At 35.2% G+C, this 17190-nt stretch overlaps 2 protein-coding genes across 11 annotated transcripts in view; one reads left to right on the top strand and one right to left on the bottom strand.

The window, feature by feature from the left end:
- LOC136856598 (F-box/LRR-repeat protein 12-like) overlaps nt 1-4530 on the top strand; it is a 29948-nt gene extending 25418 nt beyond the window's left edge. Inside the window, exon 5 of the mRNA XM_067134527.1 lies at nt 1118-4530. Coding sequence (XP_066990628.1) covers nt 1118-1228 — 111 coding nt within the window. The 3' untranslated portion in view covers nt 1229-4530. The remainder of the gene's footprint in view (nt 1-1117) is intronic.
- Nucleotides 4531-6615: 2085 nt separating this feature from the next.
- On the bottom strand, nt 6616-16797 carry LOC136856573 (probable serine hydrolase). Of its 10 annotated transcripts, none has more exons than XR_010858413.1 (5): nt 16630-16727; nt 13982-14216; nt 9389-10005; nt 7553-7687; nt 6616-6997 (listed from the first exon to the last, which is right to left on the bottom strand). XR_010858413.1 is itself a non-coding variant. In XM_067134473.1 (4 exons), the coding sequence occupies exons 2-4, from the start codon at nt 14196-14198 to the stop codon at nt 6785-6787; spliced, it is 1047 nt and encodes a 348-aa protein (XP_066990574.1). In that variant the 5' UTR covers nt 14199-14216; nt 16709-16797; the 3' UTR covers nt 6616-6784. The 10 variants fall into 10 exon arrangements, 7 of the variants coding, with proteins under 7 accessions (XP_066990574.1, XP_066990554.1, XP_066990545.1 ...); XR_010858411.1 differs by having other exon boundaries at nt 16344-16712; XR_010858414.1 differs by having other exon boundaries at nt 16464-16685.
- Between the last annotated feature and the right edge of the window lie 393 nt (nt 16798-17190).

The raw sequence follows: 17190 nt of genomic DNA, 5'->3' as shown, positions 1-17190 counted from the left end.
ATATAATTAGATGTCATTATTGTTTATTCCTTTATACTATATAGAATATATAGATAATATAGATATTATTTGGACATAATATATAAGATTGTATATTTATCCTATTATATATTATTTATATATATATATAATATATGTGCTATATATATAACTAAATAAGATAATTTTATGGAATAAGTATTTTTTTATCCAGAATGTCATTATTGTTTTTCAACTTACTGTAGGAGTTTCTTTAAGAACTAATAAATTGTGAATTTTCCTTTGGTTGTTTTGGATAGGAACAGTGACTTGGAACTAAACAAGAAATAGTATGCCAGAATGGCTTAATTTCAACACTTTCAGGTCTTCTGACTGATTTGGCAGGTGTTTTCAGCAATATTAGTTGGTTATGAAACCTTAAGTCTCTCTTTTTTTTGGGAGGAGAGATACTTATCAAGTTTAGAGGATCCAAGGAATATAGGATATTCCTAGTAGTAAGTTGGTGTCTTAAGGGGAGTGATTTTAGGTTCTATTGCCTCTTTAGCATATTTCCCTAGAACTCATTCCTAAGAAATTTCTTCTAGAACTTCCACTTGCTAGTTTTCTAAGCTTCCACATGATTCCGATGTTCATGTTGACACCATAACCATATTGTGCTAGAGTGTGGGTTGCCTGGTGTGGACTGAGGGTCTATCCTCAAGTTGGCAAGAGGTTCAACTACTAATGTTTTCAGAGGCAGTGGTTAGTTTCTCTCTTCTGGAGTTGGGCTGGAGGTATTTCCTGAGCATGCACATTATTATAGGCAACTTCATTAAGTTCTTAGTTTCCTAGTTACTCTAAATGTTGTCAGTCCAGCTACTGGAGTTTTTAGGTCTTTGTCTTCCTGTTCCTCTGTTATCGTTAACACTTTACTAGACAGTGCTTACAACCTGGACCACGGGAGGTCTTTAGGTCAGGTGAAATTAAGGTGCCTGGTACACCATAACTCTTTTTGGGCCTTGTGGATTTTGTTTTCCTCCAATGCTGTTTTTAATTTAAGATTTATTTTTCAAGTTCTTACCTCTCCATTATATAATTTACCCTCCCTACCTCCATACCTGTATCCGTACTAGGTTTGTAAGGCATGTTTTCTTTTTAGATTGTGAATGTAGGCCCAGCCAGATATACCCGTACTGGGCATTGTTCATGGGACAAGCGAGATGACAAGCACAGCAGCAGCATTATTCTTACAAGAAAGTGGAGAGCTTGATTAAGTATGCAGTTTGTAGACCACAAGTTGTCAATATGTAATAAATGGAAGCATAGATTGTTGTCCTGCATTATATTAGGATATTTGTTGTCACTTGTTAGCTTTTTATATTTATAGGTTGGCACTGCAAATGTATGTAATGTTTTAAAAAGTTGAGAGGCAAAGCAGTATTTTATATTGGATTAAATAGTAAGATCCATGTATGGCATATCGATATGCTGTTGCACGTCAGTCAAATATAAATATAGACGGCACTTGAATGATTCCTTGTCTTTCAGGCAAAAAACTTGAAGTAGCCATGGCTATGTTACACCGAGCACTGTTCACCTGGTTTCTTCTTTTAGTGTTTCTTATTCTATTGGCTTTGAGGCTAGATCAGAGAACAAAGTGGAACTGGTTCATTGTTTTCATACCTATGTGGTTTTATGATGCAATATTACTCATATACATAAGTATAAAAATGATTAATGAGTGTCGCACAGCAGTTGGTGGCTCAGGTGGCTCTCACCACCGTACAGCTCATCAGCGAGTGTCAGCAATCTTGCAACGTGTCTGGCCTGTGTGTGCTGTTATTCTGAAGATGGCTTTTATGGTAATTTTATGTTTGAAATTGGAAAGCAAGTCTGACAATTTTCCCTCCTATCATGTTCTCTTACCATTGTGGATTCTACTCCTCGGGTTGTGTATTAATGTTCTTCACTGCCTGGTACTGCAGCATAGGGATTTGTATCCAGAATAATAGGAATAGGAATGGTATTGAAAGGAGATTACGTTGCTGTAATTTTATTTTGGAATACATAGCACAATTTGAAAAGTAATTCCTTCTGTTTTTAGTCGTAATAGATTTTCCTTGTTTTGATTAAATGGATTTTCTTTAAGTGCAGCTTTCATTGTGTAGCCAGCACTATCACTGTACTGTTTTCGCAAATAAATGTAACAGGAAATATATTATCTTCCTAAATAAGTCATGACAATGTCTTAATGTTGCTTTAAGACAGGCTGGAGATAGTCATTAGTATGGGTATCTCACCAAAGATCAGGCATCTCTGTGGGTTTTCCTTTCATTGATATTTAGTTCCCACTTTTCAGGATCCCATTCCCCTTCTCCATTAAAAGTTCTTGTAGTCAGTACTTTTTTTTTGCCTAGAGTGCAAATTGGAGACATTAGTTTAGATATTAATTATCTTTGGTAATCAGAAGGTTAAAATTGTTGCAGTGATAACAGCTTTAGTAATTTTCATCTAAGAGGATTTAAAATACTGTAATTATCCTAGCATGCAAGCATAACTGACAAAATTTACCTTTTTTGTAATTATACAGTATATGACTTAAGTTTACATTAATCTGTTCGGAATAGTGTGGCAGAATTTCATTGTTCCACCTGTAATTTATTGATCAGCTGTGGACTGTACGGTTTACTAAATACAGCCATTGCAGACAGTGAAAGCTTTAGTTATTTGCATATAATTTGTGTTAGCCCACAAAAATTTTACTATTTATATCATTTATTATGGATTTTGATAATATAAATTTAAATTTTTAATTAATATTTTTAAGTGGGCATATGCCTTCCATTTGGACTGCAAGGTATGCCTTACGGTTTGTGTGATAAATTACAATACTCTAACCCAACTCTTGGCACCAATAAGGTATGTGACAGTAGAATTTAAATAATGTTTTGAAGTGTATTAATGAGCAAGTTGTATATGATTTTCATTGTTGAAGTGAGTCTGTAATGAGAGTATATATTGCCTGTGTAATATAACAATTCAAGCCGAAGTATACCATACATTGCAGCAAAGTTATGAGAAACATCTTATTCTGGAGTGGGATTCATAATTGTTATTTTGTAGTATTCCCATGGTAACAAAGTGTATTTTTTTCATATAAATCTTTGCACAGTGGTATGTGCACTGTGTTCTCGCTATGTTACTCATATATTTTTTTTTTTTTTGGTGACCCCCATTTGAAAGTATTGCTGACTGTGCTGTTAATTTTCTAGATTGTTGTAAGTTGTGTATGCTATGGTGGGCTTAAGCACTGACTTGTAGGATCCAAACAAATAAGGAAATTCTGTCAAGTGAAAGAGATAAAGCCAGCATTGTGATAGCTGTGAATGGTTAACTGTCTCATAGTCAGTTAGCTTGCTGAAGAAGATTTTTGAATGTATATATACTGTATGTAGTTTTTTGTGTCTGTTAATGCTTTTGTAACTTTCATTATTTCTTTATAGTTTTAGTTTTCAGTAAATTTATCCTATTTCTAAAAAATAGGTATTGAAAATATAAATGTAAAGAATTAAGGATTCGAAGTTCGGATATACACATTAAAAGATCACAAAATAGTTACTTTGAAATCATGTGAGAAGTTGTTGTTGTTGTTTTTTTTTTTTTTTTTTTTTTTTTTTGCTGCAGAAGAATCTCAATCATCAACATTCCTTAAAAAAACAGATGTGTATTGATGTGCTCACTATTTTATCTTTTGTTCACTATTTTATCATGCTTCATTGTAATACAGTACAGTACTTTAAAATTTAATATTCATGTTGAATTACCAAATTCAGCTTGTATCAGTTGTAACTTTAGGCAAAACTAATATATGTAAATAATTCTTAGACCCCAGTTGAAGACATGGAACAGCATTACATGTCAACAGTAAGAAGTGTACATCTGGCTCCATGATGTAATAATATAGTTTTGTATTTATGTAAATTATTTTTACTTTTATGACAATATAGCCCATTCTTACTTTTGTGAAAAGAATCCTTTAAAAATAACCAAATTAATGACTCTGACCAGGAATGTGAGCTCATTTTGATTTAGAGGGCTGGTTAAATTATCTTCATTAATCAGCATCACCGTAGTTCCCTGTTGTGTCATTTCAATACTTTTCATTTACAAGAAACTATATGAAGGCTTGCTAATTGTGTTTCTTTATAAGTCTGCTTTATACGGGTAGAATAACTAAATCCTAGACCTGTAAAATTTGGGAAAAGTAGGTAGAATGACATTCAGGTATATAAGTTTGCTTCATTCTGGTAATTCTGTTGATAGTATTTTGAAAGGTCTTACATTTGAACACCTCCTCCCAGAAGAGTTAATACTTGTATATACAAATCAGCAATGAGACAAATGATAATCTTCCAAAAACTGCTCATTTGTAATGCTTACCATTATATTATATGTATATAATTAGTTTTAAACATTTTGTTTTGACTATGTATTTTTTCAATTACTGTATATCTAGTATCTTTTGGTGAACAGTATATGTATGTTAATTTTTTTAATGAAATGTTTGATTAATTTGTTTATCCTTTGGCCCATCACAGGAAAATGTAATTTTTAAAGACAAAATTGAATTTTTCTATACGGATTCATTATTTTATCATAACTGATTTGTGCAGCCACACAAAGACCATATAGGTTAGCTTATATCTGTGTGATCACTTATATCCCAGTTAGCCAAGCTGTGCAGTACAGTAGGTTCATTGGAGGGTAATTATATTTTTAAGAATTACATTTATTTCATCATAACACATTACTTTAATATAGCCCGAGTAATACAAGGCATAATGGTGCTCCTAGGAAAATGTGTAAGGAAACCAAATCTTCCAAAAGGAGCAGTGCTGATTGTGCAACTATGCAGACCTTCACCAAGTATGGGTCAGGTTGTTTGCACAGTCCTGGGCCAAGAAGACCATGGGATATACCGTATACTCTTTCATATGATTTAAAGCATTGCACTACCGCCCATGTGGAGTGGTGCCTGGGTCAGGTCAATCTCAGGCCAAGCACATTATGACAAGGGCATTTGACAATCATGGTGAGGGTCATGCACAAAGCCCCAAGTCAAGTGAAGTGCAGCAAGTCAAGGTTGTCCTATTTCCACAGAGGACCATGCACATAAATTTGTTCAACCAGCACTGAACACAGGGACTCAGTTATAAGCAGTCTCATGAATAGGTTTGTTGACACCACCACAGACACATTGAAGGCTTGAGTAGTTGGCCAGGCAAGAATTCCAGCAACTAAGACTCTAAAACAGAATCATTGGTTGTTGAAAGGGCCTGAAAACCAGTGACGAGGGGCATGTATGTACACCACAGTTACTGCTCCAGGAGATGGGCAAGAAGAGCAGGTGCTTTGCACTCTCTGAACACTTTACAGTGCCTGCTGGAATGGGAAGGGTAGTTATGTAGAATCCTTTGAAAGACTGAGAGGACAATCAGGCTAGAGCTTTTGCCTGGAGAAGGGTGAAAGTGTGCGCGATGGCCATCAAACCGCTACAGATATTTGCCAACACCCTCTGTCAACATGTCGGCATTTCCTAGCATGAGGTTAACATTAGCAATAGGAGTCGTCATAGTCCTGGATGGCCCCGTTGTCAGGAAGGCAGTTAGATTGACCTCCAGTGAGTCCAACTGATGGTCAGCTACAAATTTTCACAATCTACAGCTTTGATCACAAGAAGGTTGTCACATAGAGGTGTTTCCTCCAGAGAAGAGAACACCCAAGGGAAATCCCTATGGATAACTCAAAGGAGAAGATTGGCCATCCCTCCCCTTCAGCAGTCTAAGTACAGCACCAAGAAGGAAGGAGAGAGCAGGAAGGCAGGATGGAGCCCAGACACTTCTCTGAGAAGTCTTGACATTCTAAACCTAGAGAGGGTAATGTTTTTGTAATATCCAAACCTAACTGTTACTGTAAAGATGAGTTAGTAATTTATATGAATGATAATAATGGTTGTATCATCAAATCTGTAGTTTTAAAACGAAATTGTTGCTGTTCAAGTATCCCTCACTTACTGAAAAAATGCAAATACATAAATCCTGTTAAAATTTCCAACAGGAGCCTCAAAGCCACGACAAGTTCCATGACCAAAGTAGTATCCGAGATGTAGACTAAATGACTGAACATTTTGTTTTCTAGTTTGTTACATAACCAGCTGTTGCCTTAGGTTATCTGTTCTTTAAAAAAAAAGGCCTTTATTCTCATGGGAACAAATCTAGTTTTGTGGGAGACATGGAAAATACCTAGATAAAATTTATGATCTTTCCTTAATGATAAGCATTTTCTGTTGACACCTAGTGCATGAAAAGTCATACTCTTAAGGTTTCTTCCCATTAACCAAATGTAAGCAAAATCTCCTGAACTTTAGGGTTAAATAAAAAAAAAAGAAAAAATTCAGGTCTTGATTAATCTTTTACTCCCTCTTTGGGAGTAGTAACAGGTCAATGTTTAAGACCCTGGTTATTGATGCCAGAAATAAACTGCTAATTATGGGTGACCTTATCAAGGAGGGGGTTTTCTCAATACCTAGTGTTTAATGTCTTCTGTTTTTTGCAATAGGTGCCACCACCAGCCAGGTTAAGTTATCTAAGGAAACAGTTTGTGAGTTGTCAAGTCAATTTTTATTTTTCTTCACATTTCATTGACTTTTCTGTTACAAAGCAACTTCAAATGGTAAACATGAAAATTTTATTTAGCAAACCTATTATAATCTTGTATTGCACTTACTAACGTGTGATATTGCAAGATATATACAGTTTACTTTTCCTTATACATTAACATTACTCGCTCCATTATGAAGCATGGAATCACATTTTTCTATAAAGGAGTTAATGTATGTTCCAACAGTTTCTGGATGAGTAAGATGGACGTGGTGCTTCCCTTCTAATTCTACACAGGAAAAGTAATGGCAATCTTGTTCAAAAGCTGCTAACATAATGTCATATCTCTCTGGGGTTTCATACTTGTGTCCTTCGTTTGCCTGGAAAATGCAAAAAAAAAGGAAATATACTGTACTAATAAACATCACTGACAAACATTCTTTGAAGGTTAGTCATTTTAATATGGTCTATGATGACTAAAATCTCATTACAAAGTAAAGCAGTAAAAATTGGACTAGGCATTCACCACATCTAAAAGGTTTAAAATTAATAAAACCTTCAAAACAATGCATATATTTAGATAAAGTAATTCTCTTGTGTTATTCTTTTCATAGATGGTGCTAAATGTTTGTTAGAGTAAGAATCTGGCTAATGAAAAAGCTGCAGTTTACCAGGACAGAATCAAACTTCCATACAATACCAATATGCCAAAGAGAGAAATAAACTAAACAGGCAAAGAAGGAAAAGAAAATGAATTTGTGAATATAGATGACTTGGGCAAATGCACAAACTTTATTTCAAATACAAATCTTATTTGCTGTAAACTTTTAAACATTCAAAAATACTGTTAAGCATGAAATGAATGACTGCCACCTCAAGTGAGCACATTTTCAGCTTTCTGAAAATGTTGACAATTAGTAACTAACTGTACTTGCCTCACAGATGTTAGCGGTGTAGTACCGATATTCGTAAATACAGTGCAACTAAAAACGTTGAATTTCACTTTGTCAAGTCACTAACTTTCATCCTTTGTTGTGTACTATCATTTTTGGGGAATGACCAGGCAAACACTGTATGGACAGAAATAACAACTAAAGTGATCTTTCAAATTCATTTTCATTATTCAAAACACTGTACAGCATACTATATTAATATTTCCATCTTTAAACATTTGTTTTAATGAATTTTCAGAAGCTACTCATTCTGCCAGTCACTGCAGGTTCAGCCATAAAATATATATTTTAACACCCTGTAATGTAACGCCACTTCATCATCCTAAAACAGAAATAAATAAAATTGTAAAATAATTAGCATGGTCCATATGAATGGCCGAGTGTGGTGCGGTGCTAGAAGAGAACCGAGTCATTAATACTACAAGAAAAATGTCCTAAGTCATCCCCTCAGGTAATTATGAAAATTCCTAAACAAAATTTATTTTATCAGTACAGACCAATCATTTTACAATGCCTACCCTGTGTACTCCACACTTCTAGCCACATTCCAGAAAATGATGAATGCTTTCCCTTGGCAGCATATGCATCTGGAACCCCATGTCAACTCTGGTGTGGAAACTTGGCCCCTACTTGTACTACATAGCAAGTGGGGATCCCTCAAGACTAAATAAAGCTCTGGCACAGTTTACCAAGAGTACGAATATACAGTACAGTACTTACATTTACACAAATCAGTTAACTCAGTACAAAGTTATGTACAGAACAACCAAAGCCATACACATGTAAATCATCCAAAATAAAATGGTTACACTCTGACAAAAATTCAAATCCTGGTAATCGGTATGATGATAATAATAATGGTATGCTGTTAACATTACCAGGAAGCTAAATCCCAAGCAGTATCAAAATACACTTAGTTTAACCAAAAATAACTCAAAAGACAAAAAGCTATGCAAATTGATCAAACACTATGAGAAGAAATATACAAACTTCATGCAAAAAGACTGACACTCAAAGAATACGAAAAAATAGCATAAGTATACTTGTAAACTTACTTTAGCACTCAACACCAAAAATGACTAGATAATAATTACCAAAATGATTGCCCTCTTCCAAAAATTTATAACACTCTTACATCTAACAAAATAGCACAACAGTGAACAGTTCAAGGGACAGAAATTCTCACATTAGCCAGGAACTGTGAAAAGCAGACCCTTAAAAACTCCTATACCCAATGCCCCCCCAAAAAAAAAAAGGTTGCTTTAAGAAAATATGGAAAATGTGCTCAAAACCATCACCAACACATATGTAATTTTTCATGGCATTTTTCTTCCTAAGTAAAAACTAACTGAAAATGAGAGTAATGAGTACATCTTTATAAAATTTTGGGAGTTACACTGAATACTGTAGATGCAATCTGTCAGATACATAGAGGGAATGACTTATCCAAAACCGGAGTTCTGGGGATCTCAGATGCATATCTGGCCAAAAGGAAGTTCTTTTTTTATTTTATATATTGTGTGTCTGTTCGAATATTTTCTACACAGGAGCCATTTGTAAACAGATAAATTGTGTTAAAACAAATCCCAATCTTAAGTGAGCATGTTCATCTTTATTTTCATCTACACAAAACTTTAGGAAATGTTTCCCTGAAGGTTCTTATCAATACGTCAAACATAATTATTCTAATTCACTTCATAAGGACTTATGAGTATATTCTCCAGGAGTCACATCAGTATTGCAATTAAAATACTATAATTATGAGAAAATATTGCTGGCCTAAAATATACATAAAACAAGAGAAAAATTGTACATTACCTTGACAAAGAGAAGAGGACACTTAATACATCTGGCTAATTCAACCCAGGCTTCAAAAGAAACGAAGCCAATGAAATAAACTTTAGCTCGTAAATCACGTTTCAGGATCAAACCCCCATTCTCAGCTGTTCTTGCTCCTCGGTTTAATAATATTCTTGCACCTCTTTCATCAAGAGACTTGCTACCTTCGATGGTTTTTCTCACTAGTTCATGTTCTTCGTATACTAATGGATCTTGACGTGCTTTGGTTTCATGATCAAAGTACTGATTAAAATATTTAGCGAACTGGGCTGCATACTTTTCTGGAGGAGAAGACCAGGGCTTTATAATATCTATGGATATAAATGCTTCAACATCTTCAGGAAAAACTGCTGTGTATAGAATTCCAACAACAGCACCCATGCTATGGCCAAGAAGAATAAAGCGTTCCCAACCTAATACCTTTACTGCCTTCTTTACAGCTCCCATGTACCCTCTTGGATCATAAATAAAGCCAGGGGGAAAATGGTCTGAATTACCATGTCCTGGAAGATCCAGGGACAGAAATTGTGTACCTTGGGGAAGCATGGGTGCAATGAGATCAAAGGTGTTTGCATTGTCTAACCATCCATGTATTCCTGTAAGAAAAAATAAAATTCGGCAAGTTAAAAGTATTTAATCAATTAAAACTTCAGATTTTTCAACACAATAAAATAAAAAAAATTAAAAGGCACCAACCTTACTCTGTAATTCCTCAAGTCTGTACAGTAACAGCAATAACAGCAGCTACAAACATTAAAATATCTACAACCTTCTGTGAACCAAGTACTGTATATTCTTTTTTCTTATCAAATCCTTTGTATTACACACTAGACAAATATCTCTACATGTACTTATATAAAAGACACACTACTGCCTTAGTAGCCTCTGAAGGGTTGGGATACTGCCTACCATGTGCCTTGTGTGGTACACTATAGACAGCACTAAAGTTTCTCTGTGGCGACACTTTGGCTCCTAGTTGCACTGCTTTCTATCTATGGCTTTTCATTCATTCCCTCTGGTCTCTTCTCAACCAGATTCTCCAGCTTCTTTTGCATTAATTTTGAGTTCTCATTTGATAAATCCTTTACAGAACCCTGTGAAAGGCTTGAGATGTAATGCAGAGGTCTTGTTATACATTACAAAGAAGGTAAATAACTAATAAACTGGCTCAGTAGGTTTCTTTTTCACTTTGGTACTTAAAAGTTCAACACAATCAAATTTAGCAAAATGATTAATATTATTTGTGGGAGCAAGATGTACTCTTGATGTATTCCCAATCACTCACTTTACAGCTGGGGCTTTGGTTGTTTGATGTTTATCTCAGAAGTAACAGTGTTTCCATGTGTATGCACTTTGAGCTTTCCCTTACAAAACCGTTAACTAATAGTAGCACCTCAACTTAATAGGTATTTTGGGGGTCTAGCTTCCTGATAAATAAGAAAGTCTGTTAAGTAACAAAGATCCTATATCATAGCCTTCAACTGAATATTTTCTAGATATACAGCTACAGCAATTCTACATATATAATTGCTAACCTAAAAAAACCTGTACTTAACACTAAAACATTCAATTTACAAGATTTATATAAAAATGTATCACATCCCAAATGGTAGCATACCAAAAGATGATAATAATATAACACAAGTATACAAGTCCATTAAGATGAAGTCTGCTAAGATAAGGTGTTACTATACACCTGTATACACTTGTAGATCATGGCTAGGGTAAATCCAAATTGTTGCCTACCTTATATTGTGACTAACTTTATCTTTAAATGGATTCTAGCTTGGCTGTATCTCATACACTTAACACTTTTATGTAACTACCCAAACCTAGGCCCAAGCACAATAAAACAGTAGTGTTTACTTAACCTAATGTATTCGTTAACTGAAGCAATATTAAATAATAGTTGTGTTCATGTGGTTCAAGCCATGACTTCCACCTAAGGAATGCTTTGGTTTTGATAGCTATCCCATACCTCAAGTTAAAATGAATCTTCATCTAATTCAGAGCTATATTTACGAAAGTGGTGTAAGGTTTGGAAAACTTCCAGTTTCCAGTAAAAGTAACACCTCTATATTTCTCTTGCAATAACAATGTATCCATACAGTACTACTAGGCTCTGTAAGTCTTTTTGCTTTTTGCATGATAGCATATACAGTATTCTTTTATTGCATTTAATGGATATTTTATTATTCTTTTCAAAACAAGGGCTGTTATGAATTATTTAGAAATTTTTTATTTTATTTGTTTCTTATATTTTATTTACAAAATTCTGCAAGAACACAAATTCATGAGCATAAATCTGTATAAAACAATAGACAACTTCTTCCATTCTCAAGCAATTCCAACTATGAAAATGAGGCAGATGGAACCAGGGGGTATATTACCTGATGCACACAGAAAAGTGGTTAAATCTGAGCCATCTACAGAAATCTGTCAGTCAATCTGGCAACTAGTCTTAAGATGTAGTGATTTCTTTCCATATTTTCTCTAATATGTGTTTTTCCTAACTGAAAAAGTTTTGTATATCTCTAATTCCCACCTCCATCCTATTCCTAAGGATTGGTAGGAGGATTTCATTTGTTGTGTTCAAGGGGGTGTCTGCTAACAGATGAGAAGGGCCTTCATAAATGAGGTGGAAGAAATATGAAGCTTGATATATTTTAGTTTTAGGCATACAGTACTTGGTCTTTTTCTGTGGAGTTGTGTGAAGTGGTTAAAAACTGAACTTTCCTTGAAGTGACATGGGAGCCCTTGCTAGTGGGTTTTCCCATGTAAATGCTGGGGCAGCTTCCCCCAACAGGGCATAAAAACTGGTATACCAAATTTTGTTTTTTAAGGTCCTCTAGTTTGGTCTTAAGTTGTTATTCATACCGAGGTTTCAGGTTTTACTATTTCCATAGTATATATAATCAGTTCTATTTTAGCCTTTTCTTTAGTGGGTCTTACACTTCTTTTTATGGTGGTTTACATGGCATATTCTAGCTTGTATTCTGGATGTATTATTGCACTACAAAAGTTTTCACAATGCCATGAGGGGTATATTCTGTGCATTACAACATTTTTCATGTGCTTTCTTAAAGCTGTTTTTAGCTGAAATTTGAAATGTTCTATCCAGTTTTTGGTGGGTCTCATGCCTGGTGCTGTAATCAGATAAAGCCCTACATTCTTAAAAATTCATCATTTTTGGGTTTGGTATAAATGGAGGTGATATAACTATTCTCTTCATGCTTCACTAACACACTGAGAAACAGAAGTTTACCACAGATGTTATTTTCATATGTAAATTTAAGGAATGAACTGTTCTTAAAACTGTGTTTAACTAATGCAACTTTATCAGTTTGGAATGAGACAAAAGTGACATCTATGTACTGAAAGTACAGGCGCGGCTGAGGAATGAAAGAGAAAACTCTCTCTTCTATCAGCCCATGTAAAATGGCTTTAACATCCACTTGCAAAAACAGTATTAGCTGTTATTTATGGTCAGTGAAGGTGCCCCACTCTGCACAGTGGGCCATGGGTGCCAATTCTAGGAAGTCAAGGTCTGAGGTGGAATCATTATGATAATTCTGCCAAGAAACATGTCTATCGTCTCTTTTACATGCACCATAAATTAGTGAAAAGCTTTTCACATCCAGTGAGGCAATATTGCCCTCTGGTGGGGAACTCCGAATGGCCTAATATGTACAGAAGATACAGAGCCACTTAAAACTAATAAAGTTCACTAAACAGAAAATAGCCCCATATTACACCATCTAAAAGACACAGGAGTAAATGTACACACACACACACGATACTTGAAATAGCAAAACTAAAAAATTATGTGGAACAAGGTAATTGAACTTTGAGCAAAACAATGATAATTACCAGAACTGTAATAAAGTGCATTAACTACCGCATAACATTACAGCTGAAACTTATCCCAACACATGAATAGATATAAATTCAAAGACAATAAAATAAAGAAAAACAGCAATTTACAATAATGACAAATGTCTACTCCAAGAGGATGATGAACAGTAGTTATTCAAAGAAATCAAGTGTACTTATAAGGGTCAGCATGGTAGCAACAATGCACTAACAGTTCTTTTAACCAACTACAATAATGAAAATACACAAATATTTGAGGATTTGGGGTAATATGTACAAATTATCAACCCTGGATAAATAATGAAATCCCATTGGTAATATTGTTGAAATAAAAAAAATAGAAATAAGGTCTAAAACTTAAAAAGTTCCAAAACAAAGAGAACATGACATAGAATGAATAACTTTATCACTATTACCACCATACAAGCTGCCCAGAGGGATACCTGCCAAGTGGGGCTCCTCTTCTGATTTTGGTATTTGTCCAGCAAGCTGATGGCCACAGAATTAGGCAGATGTAAACTGATTGGATTATGTTAAACAAATATCGTAGTATACTGAGAGGTGGTCAGTACCTGGAACACTTAGTAACCCAGATACCAGGAGCCATCTACCAGTAGAAAATAACACTGTGGAAAAAGTTAGTTTTTGCATATATTTACATAAACACTTGTAGTAACAAAACACACAAACCACTCTTACCCAGAATGAGACGGGGCCCTGAGCCTCTTTGCTTTCCTCTCAGAATGCCCCACTCGATGTCAATTTCCACTTCCTCCCATTCCCAAGCATCTTTTTTCACATTATGGGGTGTGTTTGGGCATGAAGTAGCATTTGCATTTTCCTTTGCTTCTCCATGGATTACATCCTTGTGGTTTACTTGTTCTATTTCCTCTCCATTTTGTCCTGGGCCTGGCATCTCACTTATACTAGTAAGCTGAAATGTTGACAACAGTAGTTTAATACCGAGTATTATACATATTACTTGTGTATTATTTGGTACACAGTATCTTCCAAATAAAGCAAAACAAACTAATGCTTTCTCTACAAATGATACCATTAGGTACACAATGAATATACATTGGTTTTTGTTTGTTCTCCATCAAATGATCAATAGTGCCAAGCCAGAAAACATCGCCATGGATAAAAACTGAGGAATATCTTTTTTTAGTCACAGAGATGGGTATATTTTTGCTGGTTTGTTAGTGATGACTTATGCTGGACTTTTATTTATGAAGATCTGATAACCCACATAACCCAATTTAGACCTTGTAGTTTGTGAAGACCATTTCTTGTGGTATAAAAAAATTTTTGTATAATATAAAACTAACCCATCTAGTGTTATTCTGTCAAAACCATTATTCAGTGGGAAATAAACTAGCCTATCTCTAACCAGGCTTTGAAAATGATATGCTTTCATTTAAGGTGGGTGATTTTAAGAAAGAAATTAGCTGGGGGTTTTTTGGTAATTTTTGATGTGATTTTGACCACTCTGAAAGGGAAACAATATCATAACTGAGTGTGTTTAGATTCTGAAAATTACTTTTACTTTTCAGGGTGATTTTAAATGTATAATTTACTTTTTCTGATAGTTTTTTATGTGATTTTGACAATGGCGATTTTCATTTCTATTACATCTGCCAACCACCCCCCAAGTTTAATAATAATGGAGAACCCCAACAAGAAATTAAAGGCTAATCTTAGGGTCATGTTAGGTCATGGGCAAGCTCCATGAGGACAAATAACCAAGGTATGTAAGCAAGCGCCCAAGAGATAAATATCCAAAGTACGTAAGCATGTGCACATTTTTATAATTTATGGTCCACTGATTCACCCCCTGGCTAGAAAAGAACCTGTTATCCTTGGTTAGGTTAGGTTGGCATGCATCCCTGTACACTGCCCTTTAACTCACAGTGTTCTAATCAGGTTAGGTGGAGGGCATGGGGCAGTTTCCATTTGCCTCCTGGCCAGGAAAGGAAGCTAGCACCTGAATTTGGATTAGGTTAGGATGCATCCTGATAATGATCAGGAATACAGAAGTATTGGGATTTGAAATATATGGTTGCAATTTGTATAGGATAGGCTATAATGCCCTTGCTTATGGTAATTTTTTTTTATTTCAGGATGAATGTTATTGTTGACATGAACGAACTATATTTTTTCAAATTATATGTTGTGATTTATGCATTTCCTACTGACTGGTGCACTGCACTCGTTTTTTTATATTCACCAAACAAAAAGCTGCATTTCCCACTGGGGTTCCCCTTAATTTCTGGACATATGCTAAAAGGCTACACCCTACTTTCCCCACTGGCAGTATGGTTCCTCGGGTCTGTATTCAGTATTTCTAAGCAATAGCTGTGCACGGACTATTACCTTGGAAATCGATTTTTCCTATATTTTTAGTGTTGCTAATGAAGGGGGTGGTGTTGTTTATTGTCGGTCATTTATCATTAACCTCATATCTACCCAACATGAGTGGGGGACCCGTTGGGAATGCGGGTTTTGGAAATGGGAGAAATACCGGAACACTATGTTGTTTTTATGGAATGGTTCCACGCATACAGGAGTCATCCGGAAGCCATATGTTTAAGAAGGAATTGGCTACGGAAACCTATTATAAAAGGAACTATACTAACCTAATGTACCCTAACCTAACCTAAAAGGCCATGTTACTTAGTCAGGGGTTCCAGCCCCCGGACTCCCCGGTGAAGGAAACTCCACTTTTCACCAAAAGCTCCCCTATAACACTGCACATGCGCAATAGCATTCCAGGATAGCCAGCGTACAACTTCTGAGGTTAATTACAGTCGACCACCGAAAAATAATGGTAAATTCTTAATAAGCAACCACAATACTATAGGAAAAATTAATTTCCAAAGTAATACCCGATGAGGAGCTCTTGCTTAGTTCTATTCTATATTCTCACTTGGGTATCGATAATGACGGAAAACTAACAGGCTCAGGAGAACAATTCAGTCCGCAAGACAGGCCTAAGCAGCTAGAATCTAAGCCAAGATACGTTTGTGCATGAAAGAAACAAAAAACCAGATTCATAATTCACCCTAGCTATTCCTTCCTAACTATTTTGGTCAATGGAATGGTCAACGCCTCGATCCCCGATGAATGACTGCAAGTGACCCGAAGTGACACTTATCGTAATTGCTTAGGGGCACTGCCGTACCGGTTTTGGCTGGACCAGGTAAAGCTAAGGTCCTGTTGATGGAACTTTCGACCTTAGGCCTGCCTGGTCATTAATAAATAAATCCACTCAAATCAGTATTGAATTACACATAACTTTAATGAGATATGTTATCCCTACACGGCAAGTATCTAACTCATCTACTCACACAATGTTATGAGTCACCAATTAAGTAATTACGTCCAACAAAATTACACAAAATGCAATGACAATTCAGTAATTGGTACCTATGACGTTTTTGTTGACAGATGACGTAATCACAACACAGCTGAGTTTGTTACAGAAAAACGTTCACGGAGACGTTTTAAGGGGGAGCTAAAATAAAAGAAAAATACATTCGATTATTGGTGTGATTAAAGGTAGAATAAACAAAGTTAATTTTATACAACACAAATTTCTGTTTTAGTATAGAAATCATCGCAGGGAATATGTCATTATCACTGGCACGATTATTTAAAATACCTTGTCGAAACAGAGAAAGGCTTAAATGACAAACTTTTAGCCTGTTATCTAATGCTAATCCGATTAATTTTTTCACCGTGACATTGTCATTATAATTTAAGATCACTCATTAAATCCTGTTCTATAACCTCCATTCTGGCAAAAGTCGTAAATTATTTGTGTTAAGTAAGCATTTTATTAATTTTTTAATGAAAGGATTTCACCCATGTCGCTGTTGCGAAAATGTGCTTGAAATATTCGATATAAT

Source organism: Macrobrachium rosenbergii, chromosome 3 (genome assembly GCF_040412425.1).
Source record: "Macrobrachium rosenbergii isolate ZJJX-2024 chromosome 3, ASM4041242v1, whole genome shotgun sequence".
Taxonomy (NCBI): domain Eukaryota; kingdom Metazoa; phylum Arthropoda; class Malacostraca; order Decapoda; family Palaemonidae; genus Macrobrachium; species Macrobrachium rosenbergii.
The sequence above is the reverse complement of the archived record's forward strand: the minus strand, read 5'-3'. Positions and strand labels throughout refer to the sequence as shown.